This window comes from Corapipo altera, unplaced genomic scaffold (genome assembly GCF_003945725.1).
Source record: "Corapipo altera isolate COAL_440 unplaced genomic scaffold, ASM394572v1 66, whole genome shotgun sequence".
Taxonomy (NCBI): domain Eukaryota; kingdom Metazoa; phylum Chordata; class Aves; order Passeriformes; family Pipridae; genus Corapipo; species Corapipo altera.
Genome location: NW_020884924.1, coordinates 631,381 through 653,377, shown reverse-complemented (window position 1 = coordinate 653,377; position 21,997 = coordinate 631,381). Strand labels below are relative to the sequence as shown.

General features: G+C 34.9%; 1 protein-coding gene across 6 annotated transcripts in view; it reads left to right on the top strand.

The window, feature by feature from the left end:
- Positions 1 to 21,997, top strand: part of CDH12 (cadherin 12) — a 520,207-nt gene that overhangs the window by 391,288 nt on the left and 106,922 nt on the right. For all 6 annotated transcript variants that reach the window (XM_027657479.1, XM_027657475.1, XM_027657476.1 and 3 more), the window contains one exon: positions 13,191 to 13,485. In XM_027657479.1, coding sequence (XP_027513280.1) covers positions 13,191 to 13,485 — 295 coding nt within the window. The remainder of the gene's footprint in view (positions 1 to 13,190; positions 13,486 to 21,997) is intronic.

Here is a 21,997-nt window from a genome sequence, read left to right as displayed (position 1 = left end):
TGCCCTGCTGTGGATATGGGTTTTGGCAGTTAGGTGTTATTTCCTACACGCAAATAAAGTGCAATCTGCAGAGTACGTCCTTGCGTGGCTTCTCATGGGTGGCTTGCATGCTGTCTTTGTAAAGACTGTACCTGCTATGTACAAATAGTCATACACTGTAAGAGTTTAGTAGTCAGATCTTGCCTCCTGAATGAGGTAGGAAAATATAGCTTACCTCAATGGCAGAGTGCATTACTCTTCAATTACTGTAAGCACTCCTTAGAAAAGAATACACTCATAAGGCAGTTTTCACCACATTGAACCTATTCTGATTCACTGAATAAATACTGGAGAAGATCAATCATTCTCAGATATCCTTCAAAGAAATGAGATTTTCTAACAAATAACTTTGCACTGAAAATAAATGCTTTTATAATCGATTTTTTAATAGAAATAGAGGTGCTTGCTTTCTACAGGTTCAGTAATTTGTCTATCTAGAGTATTTTTCTCTAAAAAAAAAAAGGGCAACAGAAATAACTATTGTTTTCTGGCTTAGTAGTTTTTGGTAAATTCAGTAGTAAATAAGGGCAATTACTTCTTCATTATTTGATTCGTTTTAAACATAAGCACTCTGGTTATATTTTACCTTTCTGAATGAACTGGATGCAGTAATTGATTTCTCTTCCTATGTAAATTAGACTACATTCTCTTTTATTGTTAAATTTAGTTCAATTTATGGTACAAATATTGCTAGAATAAGAGTTTCATTAACACACAGGTGCTATTTCATTTGATCTTGTCTAATTCTAAATAGGTGCCAGTGTTCTGCATTATCATTAATAAATATATAGTTTCTATACATACATCTTTCAGGTACAATTAAAATGGATGGTCAATAGATTGTATGTTTTCTTGAAGTGCCTTATTCACTGTAGAGATTCTGTATTATTCAGTGAGTAAAAATATTTAAATAGTCTTTTTGGAGAGATAAAAACATGTCTCTCAGTCCTTGTTTCAACATTTGGAGTAAGTGTCATAAGATGATGAACTTGAGTTTTGTGTTGCAAATCTGTGAAAACTTAAAGGCAGATGGTAAAGGAAAGATGATGTTTGATGTTCATAAGGTCTCCAGACAATGATTATTTTCTAGTAGATAAGTCTGTTCTTATGGTCAAAAAGGGCACATGTGTCATTTATCAAACCAAAGGAATATTTTTTAGGAAAATTTCTAAAAACGGGTTCCCTTTGTTAATATGACTTCCTTGATCATAATTAGCAGCTACTGCAAATGCGGGTAAATTTAGCTATCAATACCTGCAACATTTGTCAGTGAATGAAGCCTTACTTCTGTGAATACTTATAAATGGATAATACCTCTGCCATGTAACAACTATATCCTGCAACAGTGGAAGGATTTCACAGTCATTTCTGCCTAACAGAAATATTATTATTTGAAGTTCTGGAAAATCAAAGGGCAGGAAAGGAGTAGAGAGACAGATGGGGAATGATTTCCACATAAGAAAAGACTTCTGTTGTTTCCATTTTAAGACCTTTAGTTTGGTAAAACTTTTAAAGGTGGAAAGAAAATTTCCCTAAGTGTGTGAACTTAAACAAAAGAGAATGTTTACACTCAGTCTACAGGAGAGAACCCTGCTAATGCTCTGCAGAAAAGTACTCTGCTAGTACTTGTAAGGCCCTGATTATTATGGAATAAAATTGGAGGCAATGGGAGTTTTGCCACTGAATTTTTCAAGTCCAAGATTTAGGCTTTATGGACACAGTTACACTTCCTAGGAGACTGAAGAGATTTTTCCCCTATAAATTATTTTCCCCAGGACTTATCAAAATACCATATGCAGGAGGATTAGGAAAAATTAACATCTCTCTTGTTTCACTGAGCAGTTCTTTCAGAAAAAGGATAGAATATATTCTCACCCAGATACAGTTTTTATTCCTCACCTCCTGCTTCTTCCCTCTTCCAAGTTCCTTGTAGGAGTAACTTTTCTGCCCTTTTGTCTCTCAGATAAAATTGCTCTACACTCTTCTCTTCCTCCTCCATCTCCAGTAGCAGCAGCAGAGGTGGCTGTTCTTTCATTTCATCAGTATAAAACATAAGTACAGCCACAGTTAGAGAAAACAGAGATCTTACAGCAACTGAACAATTCTGTTCCAAATTATAAAGCTTTGAAAATTCTTTGATTAATACATTGTGTTCTCCACTGATTTTTAGGAAGATTTTTCTTTATTCATTAAAAACATGAGTAAATCTTGCAAGTTATAGCCTTAAGTAGCATATAACTTCATGTAAACTCAACACGTTTTTAAAAATTACATTGGGAAAATCCAGCAGAGATAATTACATTCAGATTTATAATTAAACTGCTCCATTTAAGCAGAAATGATTTAGCCTTGAGCTGTGGAAGATATTTTTCTTTTGCTTGTTAGTACCTAGGTGTGACATTTCTATTAAAAAGAAGGCATATCATTCTTACTGAGTGCAGCTTAATGATATGTGAAATATGAATGTATCCTTAACAGGATTTCTGGGATTTGATTCAGTTCTGCATATTGCTGTATAAATGCTGCTTGTTTTAAATAATCCAAGCTTGAAGAACAAACTCTATCTGATGCTTTTACCTGTGTCTTAGGAACTTACTTTTCTCCCATACAAAGGTTGATTAGTTAAAAGACCTCACTGAAAGAGAATTTTTTCTTATTTTTGCAAAACCTCAAAAAAAAAAAAATAAAAATCTGTGTTTCAAACCAGAAGAAAATACAAACTATGCAGCGTGTCACTTATCTGTATTGCTTTATCAAAATGAAAGAAATACATATGACATAACCCTTTCCTATACCGCTTCTGGAACCCAAGGAAAATCAACACTTGCTATCTGATAATACAGCCTTTAAAAATGTTGTTATGAGGAAATCTTACAACTGGAACATGATTCATATGACTGTGCTTTTTTGGAATTGATGCATTAGGCACAGAAGAAGTCTTTCAGTTTCTTTGCTGTACTTTCTATTCCTATATCAGCTGCACATCAAGCATTATTCATTCATGACTCCTGGATTGTTTTGGGTTTTTTGTGTGTGTGTGTGTGTGTCACAGATGCATGTTTGCCTGGGTTTTTTGGACCAACTTAATACAAAATGGTTAAAAATTCAGAAGATATTATGTTTCACTCAAAAAATTCTCTGCCTGTAAAGGCTGTAAAATTATCCCTCTAATATATGTGTTAAAATTGATATTTTGCACCTCTGATATAAGTAAGATTTTTTTTTTTTTGCCTATTTAGAAGAGAGAAGTGGTCAAATAGTTTGTGATTGTATACCTTGTCACAGTGATAGACAGGTTGAGGCAAAATCTTTCTACTCTGTCATTCACTACTTGTACTAGTGTGTCATTATGAAACAGAGACACCTTAACTGACAGAGCTTTAGAGAAAGTGTGATTTAAGGAACAAGTTTTCTGTATTTAACATAACATTAAATTCAAATACATAAGAAGGGAGGTTTTATATTCACTTGCTATGTAGTCAGTGAAGAAAAATATTTGAAATAATGAAAAAGAAATGTATTAAGGGAAAGATCAAAATGAAGAAAGCTTCATCAACACCAGCAGAATGTAATAGGCCTTTGCTCTAAACCCATCCAAGATCAAACTGGAGTTGAAGAGTATACTGTTATAAATAAAAAATTAAACAACAAAAGATAAATTTGCTAACTTAAGTTCCAATCATTGTCAAATTAAGCATGAACTTTATAATCAGTTTATAATCTTTAGTCTCTCCAAAGGCAATGGATTCAAATTGATACTCTTCCAGCATATGTTTCCAGTGATGTGTTTATTTGAAAAGGTGGAGACCCTATAGTTCTTGTCTTTCTTTTCATGTTCTAACTACAAGAATCTGTCATTTTCAGCTTATGACAGAGACCATGTTGAAAGTACTTTAAAGGTGTGCATTTATCAGTGATTTTTTTTTAAATTTTTATTATTATGTTTGACACGAAAAACATTCAACATAGATAAACTACTAGGTAGTGCAACTGTAGTCTGTATAATGATCTTGTGTTCTTTTATGTCTCTGCATGTTGTAGAATTGTGACTTCCTAAAGTAGAGTAAACCTAGTTTAGGGAGTCTTAAGTAGTGTGCACTTCTAGGAACTATACTGAGCCTTTGACTTTACAGAGAAGGTACCTGCAGAGATTTTGTAAGGTTGAGTCAGGGAGCCAGAGTTAGGCTTGGGATTCACTTTGTGTGTGTGTTCATGTGCACCATTTCTGTGACTGTGGAGGTCAGCTAACCCCTAACCACAGTTTTCTGCATTAGGACTGATTAACAGTAGGAGATAACTGACTTCATGAATACTATGCCCTTAGATGTTTATTATTACATAGCTGGATATATATTTCTTCTCCTAGTTGCAGCTATGGTGTGGAAATGTATGCTGTCCCTCATAACAGGTTGCTGCCTGCTCAGAAGAGCAACTCCAGCAAGAAGTTTGAGTTTTCCATAATTAATTTCAAAAGAGCCAGGCTTAAAAAAGCCAGACATTTTATTCCTTTAACTAGATGTAACAGTATGATATAAAGAATTTCAGGGGAATTCAATTAGCTCCAGATGTTTAGGGTGGAGAAGTGAATGCCACCAAAGGAAGGAATGGGAAGCTGCTCAGAGCCATGATCTCTTCCAGTAGCATGACAGTCATCAACAGGCAGCTGTCTTTTTGTCTGTCACTTCAGAAGCAAAATGGTATACCCTACACTTTCTTCCCTATGACATATTCATAGCTAATCCTACAGCCTACACAAAGATATTCCTTTTGGCATGAGTAGGACAATTACTGTGAGGGAAAAAAAGTCATACAACTGACCGACTGTAGTTATAGCTTCCATGGGAAATTAAATCCCAAGAAAAAAAACAAGTACATAATATCATGACCCATTATTAGATGAGATGGTGAATCAAGCATGTGTCCTCTGATACTAATGGTATTTTCTGTGTAATGCCCAAGTAGTTAACCATGATTTTGTACCTTGTAGCTTAAGACATCTATAGAGTATAATTCTACAGAAAATGGATCACATTCACACATCCTTGAAAGAAAACAGATTTTGTCATTTTACTTCTCAAGCATAAACACCTCATTTTAGACTGAAAATATCTAACCTTGCCAACAGCTTAATTTCAGTGACGCTTTGCAATATAAAATTCCTGCTTGTTCTCAGATTTTTGAACAGTGATTATCTGATGATCTTCAGAGAGACTATCTTCATAAATATAATTAGACTGTCATTAGAATTTATAAACTCTTCTCTAATAGGTGTCTTACAAGTTTTGCTTTAGATGTAACATATGTCATGTAAAAACTTCCTAAGCCTCTCTTGTCTATTTTTTATGATATTTATTCATACAACGTAATTCATATTTTAATTCATTGATATTTTATATATGTTGTAGAAGGGATACAGCAGAGAATATAGTGCAAAATAATGTATTTTTGTCAATATGTGGTATCTAGAGAGATGCAGATCTGTTTGATTCTTACAGTGTTTCCTCTTTCAAAACAGAAATACTGAAAGCATATATACTTCCCAAAAAGATCACCACCCCTTCATACTTATAATTTTAATTGATTACAGCAATTCCATTAAGCATTTTTCATATCTTGCACAATTAAATAACAAGTGTGTAGAATTTGATTGTAATGTTGTCTTCATTTAGTTTTCAGGAAAAAAAAAAGTATTGCCTTTAATAGGAATACAACTATCTCCTATCTAAAGCTGCGATGATTTTTTTTTCCCCAGACCCCTGCTTGTGGCAAATGCCCTTCCCTCATTTCTCAGTTTTGGGCATCAACATTATGCTACCACTTAGCCACCAGGACTCCAGCCAGGCATTGGTACAGAGGGAGTGCCAGTGCTTTCACAGATGTAAATCAAATCGGCTCTGCTGGTGCCAAATGAAATGCATCCATTTGTAACAGGTGATGCCTTCCACAGGCTCCTTCAAAACAGAGGATTGTTTACCACAGATTTCAGGTGCAGAGCAGGGAAAGGAAAAGCCACACCTATGAATGAGGATACATGGCACAACCACTTTTCTCATCTATGTATCAAGGTCTTTGGAGTGTGAGGGTTTCAGATTCAATCCCTTACTCTGTTCCTGTTAAATATTTTGAAAAATCCTGAACTTATAAAAATTTGATGAGATGGTGAAATCATTTTCCGCTGAGCTGACATCAGCAGCTGCACGCTCCATTGTAGCTCATATTGCTTCAGTAGGATGGATAAGATTACACTGGACAAAGAAGAAATTGGAAGTTGATAAATTTCCTCAAATTTTGTCTCCTATTGCTGTCCAATGGCAATAGTGGAATTTGTTGCTGGAACACGTGATTATGTTACTTTACTATAGTAACACCTGAGCAGATTCATGGTCCCATCAGCTGTTATCATTCTGAAAAAAATTTCTCCCAAATGATGTTTGACATAAATGTGGACTTAAAGCTATCAATATAATTATACATTGTTACAATGTACACAGAGCACATTGTAGCATGGATTTACATGAGACCACCAAGAATAGTTTAATTAAAAAATTACTTCCAATAGTCATTCTTACATTAAAGTTTCAGAGGACTAGAACACAGACCCATCATCTCCAACTGAAATGATGACTCAAAAATAATAATCTGAAATATATACAACTTGTAATTTATATATATAATTACTTGCATAATTAAGTTATCTTACAATATTATTAATATATTTTATTCTTTCAATATTTTATTAGTGCATAACTTTTCTCTTTTATCAATATTTTTCTCTCTGTGGCATTTCATAAAAGATTTTTTTTTACTGTGATTTTACAAGTGTTATTAATAGATTCCACATGATGCAACAAAAATATTATTGCAGAGCAGAATTAGAAAAAGAACAATCCCTGATTTCTCAAGAGAGAGGTTCATAGGGATGAGGATTCATCTGAACTGATCAGATCAGGTACTGCTTTTATTCCTTGCTAATGACTTTCTTACCATCAACTTACTAACTGACAACCACACTTATTATTGGAAAAGTGTGGTCTGACTTAGTATGCTTAGGCTAAATCCCCATGATATAAGGAGATAACGTTTTATTTAATTGGATAATTAGAGTTTTAATTTAAAAAAAGTTCAACTTTATTTGCCAAATAGGAATCATTAGAAAAAGAGTATAAATTATTTTTATTTAATTCTTCTTGAATAAGATTGTATTCTAATCTAATTTGGACAGAAAGAGACTTTAAAATGTAGAACCACGTTTTTTACTATTTTTGTAAAAATTAGTCAGAAGAATGCCAATTCTTGGAAGCAAATATTTTACTAAACAAAAAAAGAACATAGAAATACACCCCCAAGAAAATTAGTCATGATAATAAGATATGCATCGCTTAGTAATTCAAATACTTTTTTTAATTTTTGGTATATATATTTATATATATACACATACATCCTTTAATTGGCATCTTTAATTGTCGTTTGAAATTCTCATAGCACTAAGAAAGTCTACTCACAGATGGAAGTCTCTTATAAAAGCCCTGTACAAAGATGGTACAAAGACACCACTTCCTATTGCGCAAATAATTTTCAGCTTTAAAAGGAAACAAAACCTTCTTTTCCAAATGACCTTTTAAAAAAGGTAATTCTTTCTCCTTTTGTTCACCTTTCTTTTGCCTCATCACATTGCACTGGGACTCAGCTATCATAAAGGTCTTTTCCAACATAAATGATTATGTGATTCTTTGATTTTAATTGCTCCTTGTTTCCATATACCTATTTTGCAGATTGTCGTTCATCCAACCCATTTTGTAGTAGTATCCTAACTTCTCTCAACATAAGCTTTAGGGCTTTAGTCTGACTAATGCATGCTAACTGACTATTCAGAAGATGCCCTAGGTTATCCAGATGTTTAGGATCAGGAAACATTTGCACTGACTCTGTTGTGAGAAGATTTCCCCTTGTCCCTAAATGTCCTCTGAAGGTGGATATGTCTGTGATGGAGAGGAAAAGAAAGAAAACCTACTTTATTGAAATTTGATTAGCACTGTTGTTTTTCTTTCTCAATTTTCTTGAATTAAAGTCTCTGGCACCACCCCACCCCCCCCCCCCCCCCCCTTTTATTTTGTGGAAAATGTCAGGGTTTATGTATTTTTAGAGGGAAGGAATAAATACACTTGTTTAAAAGCAGTACATTAGATTCTAATTATCAATTTTTAAAAGAAACTTTGAAATCTCTGTAGACCATAGGGTTCTTGTCAATAGAAAATACCTGTAGAATAATTATATTTTAGAAGTGCAATCTTCCAAATAGAAAGTCTGCTCAAGTGGTTAATATTAAAGTTTTCTCTAGACTCATTTACACTCTTCTCTCCTGTAGTGGGTATCCCTGTTCCAACACAGACTTTTGTAGTTGAGGTCTGCCAAAATAGGTGTGTTCATGTCTGTATTTACTATACCTACCTTTTTTCCTTTCCTCAATTCAGGACAACATTCTGTGTTTGCAGTCTTAGATAATACTGGAGTTGAATGGTTGTTTAGATTTCTCAAATAGTTTTCATTGTACATCTTACCCAAGAAAGGGCAGAGGGAGGAGCTGGTGGCTACAGAATAAATGGACATATGGAGAAGTAGATACAGGAAGAGTAAATAGTGGAATAAGGTCCTAAAATGTATTGTATAAAGAAAATTATGTAAAATAACAGATGTGGGATGAATAATTAATACTGTTGTGCAGGAAAGGAAGGGTTAATATCCCAGAACATTTAGTATTTTTTCAGTCCGGATATGCATTGCAATATAGCATTTAAATTGATTTACTAGCAACAAATAAGTGGGGCAGTGAATTTTTTTTTCAGCTTGTGAAATTGGCAGTGGAATAAGACCTAGAATCTATCACAGGATGAATATATCAATTTAGAGATGTCAAACACTCCTTGACATTTAAAACTTTTTTACTTCATTCTCTACCTTTTTTTTTTTTTTTCATTTTATGTGAGTGGGAAATGCAGAAAGGGAAGCTATCAGTTCATACAACTATTCAATGTCTGTATTGGTGTGAAATTAAGATCACAGCAATCCTAATGGATGTCACAGCCCTTGTTCTTGCATTCTCTGGGGGGGTATAGTGATTGCTTCATTTTAAGGCTAGACTATCTTGCAATTTGTTAAGTTTCTTTTGATTCTGATTGCTCTGCCTGTGTATGTGAATTTACACATTTGACTTTCCAAATCATTGTAAGTGTATTAATGCAAGTCATTGACATGTGTAAGAAAAGAGAAGGTGAACAGTTGAGGATCAGAGGCATAGGACACTGAGGAGCAAATCAGCACCTCAGGATACTGAGGAACAAGTACATCTGATCCATACTCCTGCCATGTTGAATTTACCTAGGAATATAAAGCAATTCTTGAAGTACATTATTTAATGCATTTTTTGGTCTTTCATGTGGTTTCATATGTAACATCCAATCATTTGTGCAGCTGTATGAATTCTTTAAATGACACAGAACTTATAAAACTGAGTTAGTGAAGCAGTAAGACATTAATTTATTGCTAAAATACAGTCATACTTCTTTTTAAGAACTGAACATAATTGTCAGAAAAATTGAATAAATAGTTCCTCCCAGATGTGCTAGCAGCAAATTGTTACCAACTTTTCATTCCCTCTGAAGCAAACTAGCTTTCATCTTGTTATAGGGTAAAGCAGATTGCTAGATCCCATGGACTTGTCGACTGACTCAATTTGACATCTGGTATTGGATATAATTTAAAAACACTGTCATAATTTTTGCATAGATTTATGCGATGTATTTCACAATAGTATCCATCCTATTATTCATACTTTATTTTTTTTAATCAGTCATCTCTTTGCCATATGTGTTATTGTTTGCACATATTAGCAAGGATTATGGAATGATACATCTTTTTCTGCCATCACAGAAAAATATTCTTGATTTTCTGCACTAACAAAGTTTGCTGCAAGGAGTTACTAATTTTACACTTGGGGCAGATTTGCCCAAATATCTGACACTAAACTCTGTGTTACTTAGTGAGAATAACAGTATAGTTTTCAGCAAAAGTAGAAACTATTCCCTCACATTTCCAAATCTTTGCTGCATTTTTAATATTCAGGATTTATAGGGAAAACATAAAATTAAGAAAATCTGTCTGAATACAATCATTTACACAACCTTGTTGCAGTAAATTCATATGATTCTGAAATGTAAACAGACTGTGGGGAGGGGAGTACTTTAGAGTTGAGCACTTGTTCTCTTGCCCTGTAGTTTTGCTCAAATAGCACAAGACCAAGAATCAGAAAATAAGTACAAACAAGAAGGATAAATGAGATACAAAACTAAAGCTGCTGCTGGACACAATGTCAAAAAATCTAGTCTCTCGCAAATCTTCTGTGTGTCTTTCAGTACAAAAAAATAAAAGCCTTTTCTTCCAGTGTTTGTGGCACATAAATCAAAGAGACAATAGCGAGCACTTCTCTAGCCTAACCTGCTTTCTAGAACATTTCAGGCATTGACAGTCAGGATTGTTTTCTAGTGTTGTGTAAGTACATCTAATATTAGCTCCTTGCTCTCCATCCTTGCATCTGAATCTCAGTTTTCCATGCCTTTTATTGTTGTATAATTTAGTTCATTTTAAATTAAATCAATCAGCTATTCCCCTACAGTAATTAGACACTTTGTAAAGTTGAATTGCCCCACAAATTACATAGCTCAGTGTGGGTTACAAATAGCATGCATTTGCCCATTGTCCAGCAATAATACCTAGGAAGCCTGTATAAAAATTGTCAGATTATCATGATTTGATGAATAAATAGAACATGACAGATCCCAGCTAATGCAGAGCAATACAGCTCTGCTCAAATAAGTCAAATGGTTCCTAGGTTATACTAACTGAGTGATGCTTGTGAAGCCCAGTAAACACATCTGTAACTGTAGAATTGCTAATCTTGCCAGTTATAAAGCTTTTTATCTCCAATACATTTGAAAAAAAAAAAAAAAAAAAAAAGGTATGTTTAGGCTTGTCTCTGTATTTCACTCTTCCTTTGTCTTGAGAGCCCTTGCTTTACCTGTTTTTTGTTACACTTTTTACCTTTTTCCTCAGCTAGGGAAAGCAACTATAATTGTTTCTAGTATAATCCAAGGGCTCAGATAAAACATCCAGTGCAGTTGAACAAAAAACCTACAGCTGGCAATCAGAAAAACACTCAACCATCTCAGCTTTAGTGCCAAATCTGATGACAGGAGATGGGAGTAGAGACAATAATCTGGTCATCCTTCCCTGTTTACAAATTCCTGCTTTGAAACCACTTTCTTTTGCTCTGTTTTATTCTTACTTCCAGGAGTATGAATCAAGGTAGTCTTCACAATGAAGCTCAAATAAATTTTATTTAATAAAGAGACATAAATAAAACAATTGTGTGGGTCGCTCTGTAAAGTTCTAAAGTTCACTCTAAAAAGTTTTTTCTTTGAGCTTTTTCATAATCATTTTTATATCTTTATTTCACTCTCTGTATGTCTGGAAGTCTGTATATGATAATGAAGAAAATACCAAGTCTTTACTGAGCAAGGTATAATGAAACAGTAGGAAGTTTTGAGCCACTTAAATTAAAATGATGAGGAAGAAACAGACATTAATTATCTCAGACTGCATTATTTTTTCATTTTGCAAGCAAGGAAATACTTAACACCTCACAAGCAAAATGCTTTACTTTGGACTGGAGAGATAATTTAAAATCACATGTGTGGGGCAGCTAGATGAAAGATCAGAATCTAGTATATTCACTGAGCAAGAATGATGAGATGAAAAAGTAGACAAAGAAGAAACTATGTTCGTGTTTGCTCTGTGCCACAAACCATGACCTCTTCCACAGTCACAAGGACCTGTTTTCAATCTCGAGTCAATAGCTATAAATGTTAATAATTGCCTTTACCTCTTTCTCTGTAGCTTAGCTTCTTGCCCCATTACCAAAACCATTTAGCTTCTCAGTAATTCATTTTCTACATAATCTCCTTTCATGTCCCATGTTTCCTCTATTGTGTTTCACCTTGAGCAGTACATCATGTAAATAAAGTCTATATCCATAATCACTTTAAAATTCTGCTTAAGGGAAATCACTCTTGAAAACTCCATTCCAACCAGTGTCCATTATAGTAGATCTTTTTAGTCCTCATTAGATGGGACAAAGGGGCGAATATTTTAAAAACTATTTTAGCATTAGTGATGTAACCTTGAGTATCTATTCAAAGCTTTTAGATGTATTTAAAGGATGAGTATGAAGCAGATCTGAGAACGAAGTTCATCATACTGTGTTTGGATTCTAAAAATTCCTGCATTTAAAGTAAAGTTTAAGACCACATTACTGTAGTGTAGACACTGATGAAAGGGACAAAAATGTTCGAGAAGTTGTATTCAAACGTTGTTGTTTTTTTTTTTTTCAAATTAGAAATAGAGATTTATCATACTAATAGCCAGGAAAATGTGTGTGTTGGTATTTAAGGCAGAAATACATTAATTAAGACAGAAAAGAATGAATTCTGTATTCTTCCAATGAACAACAAACTCCTAGCTTCACACAGTCTGCAATGTGACTATCTCAGAAAGGACAGAAACAAGTGATGAAATATGTGTGTAAAAGATAGTATTTTTAGTTCTGTTTAGGATTTACTGTAATTACGAGGTGTATATTTTCTTGTTTTAAACCAAATTTTACCGTGACTTTTGGATTCCATCAAGCTCTTGCTCTTGAAATAAAAATTAGGTATTTCCCTTCTACTTCTCTGAAAGCCAAATGCCTGTGAAAGCTTTTGACACTCTCTTATGTCATCTCACATTTGCTTGATGTGGTTATGTGTGGTTTTCCATCCTTAGTCTTACATTTCAGTTTGTAACAAATCTGAAGCCTTGCTTCATTGCAGTTTTAGTTGCTGAACCACTGTCTGTAATGTTCAAGATGGGGGTAAAAATCTTAGATAATATGCTACCCCCATTTTTAGCATGCACTTAGAGGCAGTTAAAAACTTATGAAATTGGTTCCTCTAACACCTTTTATTGCATAAGAGAAAGAAATAAAATAACAGTTGCCTTCCAGTCTAGGAAAAGTCATTAATGTTCTTTTCCTCCCTTTCATTTTTCCTTTTGTTCTCAAGCTTCATTCTGACTTGGACAAGGGAGTCGGCACTGTTAAATATACCCTTTCAGGAGATGGTGCTGGCACGGTTTTTACTATTGATGAGACCACAGGAGACATTCATGCCATAAGGAGCCTAGATCGAGAAGAAAAACCTTTCTACACACTCCGGGCTCAGGCTGTGGATGTTGACACCAAGAAACCACTAGAGCCTGAATCAGAGTTCATCATCAAAGTGCAGGACATTAATGATAATGAGCCAAGGTTTCTGGATGGGCCTTATGTTGCCAGTGTCCCAGAAATGTCTCCAGTGGGTGAGTAAGAAGCTTTAAACACCTGATAACTAATTGCATATTACTTAATTGTCTCAATGCACATTTCACACTGAGGAAAGAAAGATAAGGATGAAATAAAAATATACCTTCTAAAACTTTTTATTAGGGATGTTTCTAATGCTCTGTGCTTAGAAATATGCAGATTAGAGTTTTCTTTTAGCTTTGTTTGCTGATTTATAAACTTACTCTCCTCCAAAATGAGTGCCAATAACTTTAAGTCTCTGAGGACAGGAGGAGAATAGAAAGAGATAGTCAAGGAAGTTATGCTGAAGTCCAGGGGTTCTCTGTACCCCCAAACCTTTTATGTCACATTCTGAGGTGTGTTCCCCCCTCTTCTTTGTTTAAATTAACTGTTTGCTGTACAGAATTAGATTAATTTTTGTACAGCATCGTTTCATTTAACTGTCTTGTCTTTGTGGCTGTTAAACTCCTACAGCACTTACATGATCTCCTAATTATTCATTAGGGGACAATTCTTTAAGTCCTGCTATACTGTGCATGCTGAAAGTAACGATTGTCCTCACCTCGTTCACAATGCAAGAATGGGAGTCTGCAAGACTGGCTCAAGATGACCAAAACCTAATGTCCAAGAAAATTTTTAGTACACCAGATTCTTAAGTTTAAAAAAAAAAAAAAAAAGATTGCCTGGGAACATGGTAAGCTTTCAAAAACCTAGTGTACAGAAGAGAGAATAATTTTCTCTCTAAAGAAGTTAGTAAAGATACTGAAGCACTGGAATAGGTTTTTGCTTGAAGAATTTTCACAATGTGATAGATATTTGCCAGGAATGATGTAAAGAGCATCAATCCTGCTTTGGAGCAGGAGAATAGAATTAATGGGCACTTCGGGTCTCTGCCTGATGGCTGATTCTGCAGTGGTCCTGAGAAGTGGGTTTGCAACATAAGCACACTGCTTGTGTCCTGCTGCCAGATGGCATTTTGGGTTTCCCTGCAGACACTAGAAATTAATTTGTTCTCCACTGGGAGTCCTTTAACTTCCTAGTGTTAGCTTCCCAGTGTTAGTTCCAGCTTATTGCCATTTTCTCTCCTAAACTGTCTTTTCCCAGTACTTCACAAGCCAGTACTAGTCATTTAATACTCCCTATAGTTGCTAACAGTTTTGGAAGTTTTCTGAGTCTGAAATGGCAGAGGGATACTGTTCCCCTTCAGCTCTGAAGCTTGAATGTTGATGTTTTTAAAGTCAATTTGAGAGGCAACTGGCTGTCTACACAAGTTGCTATACAGAATTAAAGAGGTAGTATTTTTAAAAAAGTTGTGGTAAGGTATGGTATAATGCGATAAAGTGAGATGTGAGTAGACATGTAGGGATGATTATGTTAATCTTATACAACTGTAGAGACTAGTTCACTACAGTTTGTCTATAGATTCCCTATATTGTTTACCCTATAGAGATGCATAATATTACTTACAGTTGTATTATTTATAGATGAAAAATATTTGTTATATTTTGATGTATGTCAGAATAATTTTTTTTTACCAGTGAGTGTATGTTTGGTTGTTAAATTGTTTTTAAAACTTGATCAGCGAGATCTGAGCAAAATAAAAATGAGTGATGCTGTTTATACAGCGGAACACAGTGCATTCTTTCAGTCTGATGTTCTCCCTCTATCTTCCTTTCTTATTTTCTTAAATACATGTGTGCAGTAGAAGATTAAATGCTAATAGGGCTTTTATTTCATGGGAAACATTCTTAAGGTTTGCCAAACATTGTGACTTTTACATGGATGGGGAGTTGCATGACTAAATGAGATACAATTGAGCGTGCTGTGTCATGCATACAATGTTTTAAAACAACTGCTTTCCAGTTTACTCTCCTTTGGAAAAACAGAAGTAGATGCCATGGCAAAAGTGGATCTTCTTGATCTTCACTTTATTCAGTAATATTCACTATATCTAGAAGATTTATTCATAACAGATGTTATTTTCCTCTATATAAAAACAATTAAAAGATAGATGAAAATTGATCAGAAAAGGCAAGGCAAGAAAAGAATGCCCTAAGTGGAAGCCTAAACTTCAGATAGTGGCTACTAAAGCAGATAAAATTTTTTGCTGCTAGATTGTCTTGCAGCAAAAGTATCCAGAAGTGCCTTCTGTTGCCTGTAATGTGTCAGAAGACTGTGCCTTCTCCAGTGTAGGTCTCTCCACTCTCTTGTTCTCTCTTATCGATGCTTTTGCTTTCTAATGCAAGCACAGATTCCTCAGAGGATCTAAAACTACTGCTCTCTATCATCAAAACTATTTAGTTGCACCTATAGAGATGCTTAAAATTACCAGTGCCTGAGGCTGACATTGAAAATCTCTTTGATTTTTCAGCTGGTACAGCATATGGTCGTCTTAGCTTAAGCAAAAACCCTGATAAACCCTTTCTCTCATAAATTTTTTTTTTTTCCGTTTTAATTTTCTAGTTGTCACTTTTCAATTATCAAATGTCCTAAACTTCACTTACTATAGTTTCACAATATTATTGATTATGAACTCCATGAGTGCTGTTTTCATTGTGGGAAATGCACTGCAACATGACTTTTTTCACCCTTACTAGTCAGTTATTTGAGCCTGACAAGCTTTTGTGACTAGTGACTTACTCTCTTTTATTGTTATATAACATTAGCAAAGTTTTTCTCAGTTTGAGACTTTATCCCAAGGTTATTGATAATAAGGAGCAAAATATGGATGCCAGAGTTTATGCTGAAAGGGGAATAGAGGTGCTGAGAAGTAGCTAATAAAATCATACATCCAATGTAAACACACAGTATATATTCAATTTGGACAATGAAATAAAGGGAACTGTATAAATTATCCTTGAGATACAACAGTCTGCAACCATAACAGAAGATTGTTTGGGACTGGGAAGTCTTGGGAAGAAAAGTGTCTTTCAGAGCCCTTACACACCTTAGAAATTTTCATGCCTACACGGTTCTCATTTCTGTGATTCTCTGGACTTCATTATAATCGCTGTTGCTGAGTCTGGGATGGCTGAAATAATAACATAACGTAGTTACAGAATTATAGTAAAATTGTGCATCAGCTTTATCCTGGGCCTCGGTGATTTTTTACTGGAAAAGGTGCAAAAGGATGAAAATTTGTTGCAGTCTCAAGATCTGTTTTTCTGCACATGTATATTATTTAGATACATCTGTCATATCCAAATTTTTCGTGGTAGATTTTCTTAGAACTTGTGTTATTTTCCACACATGTTGTAGGTGGAAATTTACTTTTTCCCTTCAAATTTACATTGCGGACAGATTGAAGTTTCTTCTACAGTTTCTGCACTCCAAGGCTTGTTTGTTTTTCCTTTCAATCAATAGCACTCCTTAAAAAGATAGCGGTAATGCACATATTTTAGTTTTTTTCTGAAGAGATAATTTTAGGACTGCTGTTTTTACTTAGCGGTACATTCCTTACTGGGAGCCAAATTGCTTCATATGTTCTCAAGAAAAAATGTTAGAAGGGTGGTTACTCACTACAAACCAGGATGCAAACCTATTTGATGCCAAAGCTTGAATGGCCAGCTAACCTTGCTCCTTCCATACATGCACTGTAATCTCCTCTTACATTATGGAGAGAAAAGTCAATCATAGACACAAAAAAAAAGATCTTCTCTTGAAAAGCCCTTTGGTTACATACTCCCATAACATGCAAGCTGCTGTACCCATCTCTGACTTCTGTTTTTTCTGATCCTTTCAAAGTGGTCACAGATTTTGTGTTGTGGAAAGGTATCTGTATCTCCAAAGTTGACAGTGTATGGCTCACATAACAAATGGGGTGTAGAATACTTTATGGTGAAGAATTTGTTTTGGAAAGGACATTGATGTGAAATTCCCTACAGAAAAACTCAGCAGATGGAGTCAGATTACAACACAGAACTAATATTTTAAGAACAGAGATTGCTATGCTGTCATCTTATGCCTAGTAAGAGACTTATACAAGCTTAAAAGCTGGACTCCTAATGTTGGGGGGGGAGGGGGTGTTTCTGATGTTGAATTGGTTTTATCAATATCCTTATTTTAAAATATTTTCTTGATTTAATATAAGTTCCAAAATGTAGAACAAATCAGAAATGGAGATTTATCTGTGACAACTGAAACTGGGGCACTAATATTCACATTTGCAAATTACTATTAGCAAAATATGTTGTCCTTAAGTATAGTTTAATCAACTGTGTTGTTCCTTCTGGCAGCTGCACCAGCTTCTGTTGCAATATAGTTGACGTAAGCATGCAAATAAACCAAGGTTATCCCCTTATTAAAGCTATCAGTCCAGATGACTGAGAATGGGGGCATAGCAGCATTAAGCACACATTCAAGGAGAGATATTATTATACATTTTTTTATTTTTATATGTATTTGCATTTCTTACACATTTCTTTCACTGAACATGCTGATTTTAACAGCAAATGTATAACTTTTACTGTCACTGTCTCCTAATTGTTTTCTAAGGTCTTTCCATTATTTCTCTATGCTTAATACATAGACCAGCTATGGGTGTACTAAACCCATCAATTCCACAATGTTCTTTCCTAAGCAATTTCATTTCATATTTTTCCACTAGATTAACTCCTTATTGATTAGAGGGGACTCTACAAACTACAGATCACCACAGCAGACTAAAATGGTCAATGATAAGACAAAGCTGATATCAAGTTATTTTTACTGTGTTCCTGCCATGGTGTAAGGCAGCTATCTGAAGAGTGTTATGGATTTACTTTCCATGGTACTGTCAGTGTGAAAGTAGTCTCTATAAATTTTCTGTCAGTTTTCCTTCTGAATTGAATACTTAACTGGATTTTATTTAAACATTGGCTTATATTTGAACACTGACAAAAGTGCGTATATATACATCCACAAATGGAACATATGTTTAATATATCCATGTAGTTTCATGTGCAAGAATTACAATACAGAGAAAACTAACCTGAGGAACTGGTGGGTAGAAACGTGCACTCTGGTCTGTCTTATCTTGGTACCATGTGCCTGAGTTTAGCCTGGAGTTTACAGTGAGCAGAGACCAGGGAAGGAAGGACTATCAGGCATTGGAGCAAGTACTGAGTGATCCTTCCTTTGATAGAGATTCCTGGCTTCTGGTGATATATTTTTAAGGACTTCCAAAGGCATATCCAGGCTGTTGAGGAAGATAATACTTTGGGAATCCATAGAGGCCAGAGATATTTTTGAATGGCATCACACACACTCATGGACAGAAAACTGACAGTATAATCTGTCAGCAGCCCCTCCAGCTCCACCCTGGTCTCCATGCTTGTTTCTGGTGTTATCAAGTCCTTAGATACTATGATAGGAGTTGGATGTCACATTCAAGATAAAAAAATCTTGAATAAGTTTTTTTAATCCACTATTTCTTGTCTAATTATTCCCATTGATCATTTTCCTTCTTTGTCTGCTGTTGATCATTGAGATGAAAACTTTGGAGGATTTTCCACAGTGATTTCAAGACCAAGGCTTAATAGAGTACTGAGCTACAACCCACCTCTGTGAAAGTTCTGATAAGTTTTTTTTTTCCCCATGCCTCATTGCATTTCTCAGTGTGAAGTTCCATATTCTCAGATACATGCTACGTTAAGATTCCCCTGTAACACTTTGCAGCCAAGCTTTCATTTTGTCCAGCTGTCACCTGTTCATATATTCTCTTTTACTGGCAACCTATGAATTCAGATCCAAGTGAGATGACAGTGGCAACCCCTCTCTCATATAAAGATTGCCAATTTATTCCTACTGTTTTTCTCTTTTATTCGAGTATTATTTTAGGAAAGGCTCCTGTGTCTTAATTTTTCTTTTCTTTGCTTAGGAACGTTGCTGAAAGCTTTTTTGAAATTTAGATACTGTTAATCTATGCAAGTAGTCTAGAGCTATGTACTCATTGATGCACCCAATAGTTTTATTAGGTTTTGTGAAGAGCAGCTTTGTGAAGAGCTACAAAACCATACTGAACCTCACCTTACAGGGTCATATCCACATGTCCTCTGATTCAGTACATTATTACAGTGTACAAATTTTTCCATTGCCTGGGTCAGATCTGATGGCCTGGGTCACTCAGGCCACTTTTTAGAAAAATTCACGTCCCATCACTGTCTTTCTGTACTCCATCCAGGGGCTATGACAGATGATAGTTTACCCATCAGAATTCACTAGTTTCTTAGTAAGACCTGCTTTTTTAATTACAGCTCTTTTCTTTCTGATTCTTTTTTTTTTTTTTTAAATTGTGAAAAGAAACGTCTACTTCACTGATCATCAGACTAAGTTTTTTAGCCACTGTATAGAAAGGTGAGTTTTAAGGAAGGAGAAGAAGGAAGGGCAGGTTGTGGCTCCTTAGCCTTTTCTCAGAGCGTGTTTTTCCCTTTATATGGGACATTGCACAAAATGTAAAACAAAACAAAAATTAAGAAAAACCCAGCACTGAGATGTTGAGAGAATATCACAGGTAGACAATAAAAGCTTTTGAAGGAAAAGTGTTTCTTGACACTATGATAGATCACTAGACATCCTAAGCAGCTTCACTGTGGGAAAAAAAAAGACAAACCAGAAAAAAATTTTTTAGCTCAAAAGGGAGGGAGAATCAAGATTTGCTTGCTTAAAGGATTGTGGTTATTGTCATACTGTGATTTTCTTTTCACACACACTGGGTGTTGAATGATGTCAGCAGAACAAAGAAATTTGGCAAATGCTGTTAGGTGGGAAAATCTATGTAAAATGAAAGCTGTGCCAAACAGCCATACAGGAGTATACAGACATGGAGACAGCAAAATGTCTGAGAAATTTGGGCTGTTAAAAAATGGCGACACTGGATAACTGGCTTCTGATAGCTATTTTTACGGTACCAAAATGTCAGTATTAGCGTTGAACTCGTGTAGAGCATTTGAGTCTTACTTCATGTATATTCAATCCTCCAAGTGGATAATTTCTACCACGGCTTCAGAAAGGCTTTTGACCCTGTCTCTCACAACATCCTCATAAGCAAACTTAGGAGATGCGGATTAGATGAGCAGACAGTGGGGTAGATTGAGAACAGGCTGAATGGCAGATCTCAGAGGGTTGGAATCAGTGGCACAAGGTCTAGTTAGCCTGTCACTAGTGATGTCCCCCAAGATTCAACATTGTTTAACCTCTTCATCAATACTTGGATAAAGAGTTACACATTAGAGTTGTCGAGATAACGTGTTAATTTTTTTGTTAATTATCCTGTTGCCGAGGGAAAGGTATTGGCATGTTTAAGTGTAGTATTGAAAGATGTAGAAATTGTTTTATATGAGCACATAATACCTGTAAACATAAAACACTCATATTGATAGTTTTTTCAAGAGCCACAGATCAGCTGTAAATGATAAAAAATAACAAGAAGTTGCTTTTTTCTTATGACAAAATGACTCTGAACATTAATATCTTTTGAGTAAGAGCTGTTCTTTTTGCCACAAAGTGGTACTAAACATATTTTGAAAGTATTATTTTCTCAGCCACTAAGCAACTGTAAACATTAAATATGTTTTATAAAAGCTGCTTTTCAAGCTACTGCTTGCATGTCTATGAACATAATTTTTCTTTAAAATTGCTTTCCAGCCACTGAGCTATTTTTTCATATAAGGTCAGTTCTATTTATAATTTTTCAGAGAAGAAACAAGTGCAAAGTTTCAATGGCACAAGGCAGCTCTTCAGTCATGACAAGTAATCATGTTCTACCTGTCTTCTCATAAAAACACTGCAGGTAATGTTAACAAGCCAAAATTTAAATGGCTTTTAATGGATATTTTGCATGGAAAGTGAATGCATGTCTAGTGTTCTTCTTCCCCATTTTTGTGTAAAACTCTGCAGTAAACCAAAATAATAAAAGTATGGACATGACTGATATTCTCTACTAAGATAACTAGTTTAAGAAATCAGTCAGTGATGGATTGTGTGATTCACTCAAGTCATCATCAGCCCTAGAGGAGGGCAAAACAGAAGGCAAAATAGTCTCAAGACTGCTAAGCAAATGGGAGTCACTAAACCAAATATGATTAAGGGCTTTAATTCTGTGTGCAGAAATAACTCCATGTGGCAAATTAGATGTAATCCTAGGAAGGCCTGCAGTGATAAGAAAAGTGTTCATGAGAATCTGGCTTAACAAGAGCTAAGAGAAAAAATCACTGATCATAATTATGCTGTTAAGGACAAATTATTCTCTGTTTAGGGAATCCCATAAGGCTTAAAGTCTACTGCAAAGACATTGCAGATAAAAATAATACCTTAGGAAAAGAAAATCGACATAAAACAGAGGTCTAAAAATATCTACAGAATGACGAACAGTATATACTAGAGTATCTTTAAATGGAATGTCAGCCAATTAGTCAGTGTATCTGTCTGTCAACCTTGGATTTAATGAGTCCTAGGTACTTAATGTTTCCTCTTCTTTGTAGTAAGGAAGACCATGGGCAATCCAGTCCAATATCTGTTCTGTACACTGTAAGTTTTTCCTAATTAAGGAAC